Here is a 4,642-nt window from a genome sequence, read left to right as displayed (position 1 = left end):
TATGTTTTATTTAGGATTTTTGTACATATGTTTGGGTAGTTCTGTGATCATGTCAAAGCAGCAACTTATATTAAAAAGTGTATTAATGGACCTCCAGTTATGGCGTCTCGGTGAAAAGGTGCATGCGCGTATGGCTTTTAACGTTTACTGGAGACCATGCCACCGAAAAATGCCATACCTGTGCAACAACTGGCTAAAATGGCTCCACAAGAGAATGCGGCTAATGTAGCTCATGCTAACGTAACTTGGATGAGGCACAAGAAGCGCCGGCCAGCCGTGATATTCTCAGAGCAATCAGCTTGCTGAAGGAGGATATGAACAAACAATCTGCTGATATGCTGAAAGCAATTAAGGATATCGAGAGGTCACAGCGCCAAACCTGCAGCTCCAAGGGTTGTTTTAATGAAGTTTCTGAGCTATTGGGACCGGGAAACAACTCTGAAAGCCACCAGGAAATAGAAGGAGGTACACTATAAGAACCACCGCGTCACCTTTTTTCCTGACTTCTCGGCTGAGACTCGTAAGCTGCAGAAGCTCTTTGATGGAGTGAAAATCCGGCTTCATGCCCTTAAAGTCCATTATGGCATTCTGTATCCAGCCCACTTGATCATCACACATAATGACAAACGGCGGATCTTCACGTCTGTGGAAGAAGTCGAGAAATATATCGATGGAATAAGCTCACAGGCTGAGCTCACTGTTTTGAAGCCTGTTCACTTTTAAATTCAAGTACGTTCTTGTAAATGTTACTTTGATATCTAACAAATGAGCAACCATATCCTGTAAAATACATACTTTATAAAAGCAACTAAACCTACAGAAATAATAATATTTGAGGTGTAACAGTTATGGGCTGTGCAGCTAACTGCGGCTACCAGAGCAGCATCAGAAGATGGTTCTTTAAGGAGCCTGAGGTGAGAATGAAGACACGAAGCAATGTTGTAGTTTTGGTGAATATATTAGTGATTTGAATAAAACAGACAATTACAAATGCACAACGAGAGACAAATTAACTCAAAATAAATCAATTCCAAGATCATAAAGTTCTTGTCCTGTTTCCTAGCTCGCCATCGTTAAATCCAAAAGAGGATCTGATCCATCAGGGGGGAAGAACCCGACCTAAGAGGCCAGAAAACACATTAATGTTTTATCAAAAAAACAATTATGTGCAAACACTCAAAGGAATATTAAATTCAAATGCAATTATTAAATTTCTAATAATTAAACTAAACATTTCAGTCAGGTTAAATTAACCATAATTTAAACAAACAAAAATATCAATCATATTTCAAACTAATCAATTTAAAGTTGAAATCAAAGTTCACTTTCAAAATATCAATCAAGAAATAAAATAAATTAACTCAAATACTCAGAGTGAGAAAAAGAAAAAATAAATAAATTAAATAAATATACTGCGCAATCTCAACTTAAATGTAGCTACATCCCATTTTGATCAATTTCATTTAAACTCAATGAACAGAAAAAGTACCAAAACACGCACAAAATCAGCGACCAGGTTACCTTCTGGAAGAGAGTGGGGCTACTAAACCACAATCAGCTGTTACAAACCCGGTGACGGTCCAGGTAACAAAGTGGAGGTGATATAGTTTAAACTGTGCGCTGGTAGAATTTGGGGCAAAACAGGAAGTAGGCCTGCAAAAATAAAAGTCTTGACTAATTGCGGGTTACAGAGGTATATTGCGTCATATTTATAAAATACATATGGAGAAACCAACAAATATAACACATAATGTCCATAATGGTTTAAATCACCTCATAAAGATGAAGACTTTTTTTTTTAACCCTGCAGCCACTGGTTTCATGTTGTTACCACCAGGATGCATCTCAGTGGTGGAGAAGCTGAAAGGCGGGTCTGAACTCTCCTCTGATCTGGTGTTGCATCTTCAGTCATAAAGTGTGTTCACACTGAAAACTGGATCATCATGTGACTAAACCTCATTCAGAGCTGAATCTGTATCAGCAGCCGATGCACAGTAAGGAGGGAAACCTTAAATGTTATGACAACATTTTGTAGCACAATGTGAAACAATAAAAATGATTTAAAACTATTAATTTTTCTGCATGACAACATCCACGGTGCCACAAACATAAAAGCTGCTTTTTAAAACCTTCAGTTTGAAATGAGATTCTTCAGGTTAAAGAAATGAGATTTACATTAAAGTCCATCTCACCAGATTCCTGAATTTATTATGTTTGATGCTGTTGAGGAGAAAAGAATAAAATTAACATTTGCTGGTTTTTAGCATTAACTGATATTTATTGTAATAAATCAAAATTCTTATAAAAAGACATTTTCATGATAAATTACACAATAAAGCCTTTGAATAAATCACACAGAGATGCAGATTCTCTCTGTCACTTTATTGGTTTCATATTGAACATAAAAATGTTCTTAACACCTGATTCCTCTGAAGCTGGAACATTCAGAGGCTTGGGGTCTCCCAGCCAGGTGAGCAGGGGTTGGATGGAGGTCAGGCTGTTGGAGGCTGAGCAGCAGGTGTTCATGTTGGTGACCAGAACGTTCCAGAACCTCCAGCTGGTTCTGGAACGTTCTGGTCACCAACATGAAGATCCGCTTCACAGTGGATCCTGCAGGTCAGGACCGTCTGGCCTCGTTTCCCCTGATCCTCATCGGTCAGCCCTGATGTCCACTGGCTTCGCCTCACTTCCTGCTCCACAGGCGAACTGCAGCCATTCCTTCCCAGTTTCCTCTGCTTCCATCCCGACTCGGTTCTGCTGCACAGCAGAGGTTCTGCTGGATCCATGTGGGAAATGATTAAAAAGGTGATACCAGCGATGAAAGGATGAGCATCAAATCAAACTAATATTTTCCTCCATTGCTTCTCCTGCCTTTCCTGCTGAGTTGAGGGAAACTGGAGCTTCCAGAATTAAATCCACATCTTTTCTATGACACAACATGTTTAAATATAACCATATTTTCATTAAATAGATAATATTTCTAACAAATATAGTCTTGTTTCATTTAGAAAGTATAGATGCTGTTGCCTGATGTTTGTCAGATTGACTCGGTTCTGGACCCAGTATTGGCCAGAGGACGACTCTGTGGCCCTGAGGCTCAGCGGCGCCACCATGAGGTCGCAGTGAAAACGCTCTAATTGATTATAATGATTATTATGACTGTGGAACCAGAACTGAGGCTCAGTCGGATTCAGTGCCTTTTATTGATCATCAGCTCTTTGTTAATCATTGACACTATAATGGAAACATCCCATAATATCAGCTCCAACCAGCAGATTTAGACCAGAACCAGGAGAGTTTTGAAGGTTCTGGTCCATAAAGATCAAGTTGATCCAGATCATGTTCTGGTTACCAGGGCAACCAGCTCCACCAATCAGATCTCTTCTAGTCAAACTGAACCAACCAGGTTTCCTGTCTGTTAAATCAGATTTAATAGAAAAATAAAATGATTATTAAAATATTCTGATATTAAAACTCCTCCATCTTCATTTGTCTCCACAGAACCGTTTCCAGTCTGGGCCAAAGTTCTACTGGTTCTACTGGTTCTGGCTCTGGTTCTGGTTGCTGCTGCAGGAGTTTCATTTTATTTCTGGCTCCGCTGGAAACCAGGTAAGTCTCTTAGCTGCATTACCCATAATGCCTTTGGTCAGGGTCTGCTCTCCTCCAGAGTAGGACTGAAGCAGCTGAGGCAATGTGGGTCTCAGCAGGACCTGTCCTCAAACTTGAGGACAAGCTTGTCCTCAAACTTGAGGACAAGTTTGTCCTCAAGCTGTCTCTCTGTCAGCTTGAGGACAAACAGAACCTAAAGAGTCGGTGAGGATGGAGCAGAGCTTGGTGGGTTGCTGCCAGGCAGCAGCTGGTTCCACTTCTTCACCAGATCAGGGGACAAGGACACATGTCTCTGTCCTCAGAGAGTGTTGTGGTCAAGACCACCTAACCCAAGTCCAAGACAAGACCAAGACCAGAGTGTATTGAGACCGAGACAAGACCAAGACTTTTAGGGTCCGAGACCAAGTGAAAACCAAGACCGAGGGAAGTCGAGACCGAGACCAGCGGCCCACGACACAATAAAATGTGAAATATGATCAAAATTACTTTTCAAATTGATCTGAAAGATCCATATTCACATAAAATCACCTAGATATTAAATACTTAATATCTAAAAGCAGAACAAACTCTTGGTTCTGCTATGCTTCCATATATGTGCTATGATCCGCGGTGGTCTCGTGCCATCTCTAAAAAGATAACACCCTGGGTGTTTGTCCATGTTGCTCTGTTCTGTCAGGTCAGCATACACTTAGCACAAACTCACAGCTATATCTGTCAGACACGTCATTACCATATAATTTTATTTAACCAGCAACATAGAATCATGACATAGATCATCATACACTTAACAGTTGTATGGCATCCTGATTTAGCGGTTAAGTGAGTTTTACACGGGCGTGTGTTGTAGCTGACTGCAGCTGCAGCCAGACCTGCTTTAAATACACTTTGAAACCATGACAATACATGTATATCTATATAGTTATCATGGAAAACAATTTTCGGACTTATTTTAGTCATAACTTGCTGCGTATGGTGAACTGACAACTCCTCTGACGGTCGGACTTCTTAAAGCGCAGGCATGGTACTCACTGCA

General features: G+C 40.5%; 1 protein-coding gene across 1 annotated transcript in view; it reads left to right on the top strand.

Moving 5' to 3' along the window:
- The window catches only part of LOC106943667 (hepatitis A virus cellular receptor 1-like), a gene marked incomplete at its 3' end in the record, with an annotated part of 16,562 nt that extends 12,749 nt beyond the window's left edge, over nt 1-3,813 (top strand). The window contains exons 3-4 of the mRNA XM_015026975.1: nt 3,502-3,609; nt 3,651-3,813. Coding sequence (XP_014882461.1) covers nt 3,502-3,609; nt 3,651-3,813 — 271 coding nt within the window. The remainder of the gene's footprint in view (nt 1-3,501; nt 3,610-3,650) is intronic.
- Between the last annotated feature and the right edge of the window lie 829 nt (nt 3,814-4,642).

Source organism: Poecilia latipinna, unplaced genomic scaffold (assembly GCF_001443285.1).
Source record: "Poecilia latipinna isolate Pla-1442-1.1 unplaced genomic scaffold, P_latipinna-1.0 Scaffold5649, whole genome shotgun sequence".
Taxonomy (NCBI): domain Eukaryota; kingdom Metazoa; phylum Chordata; class Actinopteri; order Cyprinodontiformes; family Poeciliidae; genus Poecilia; species Poecilia latipinna.
Note: the sequence above shows the minus strand (reverse complement) of the source record. Positions and strands in the feature narration are given on the sequence as shown.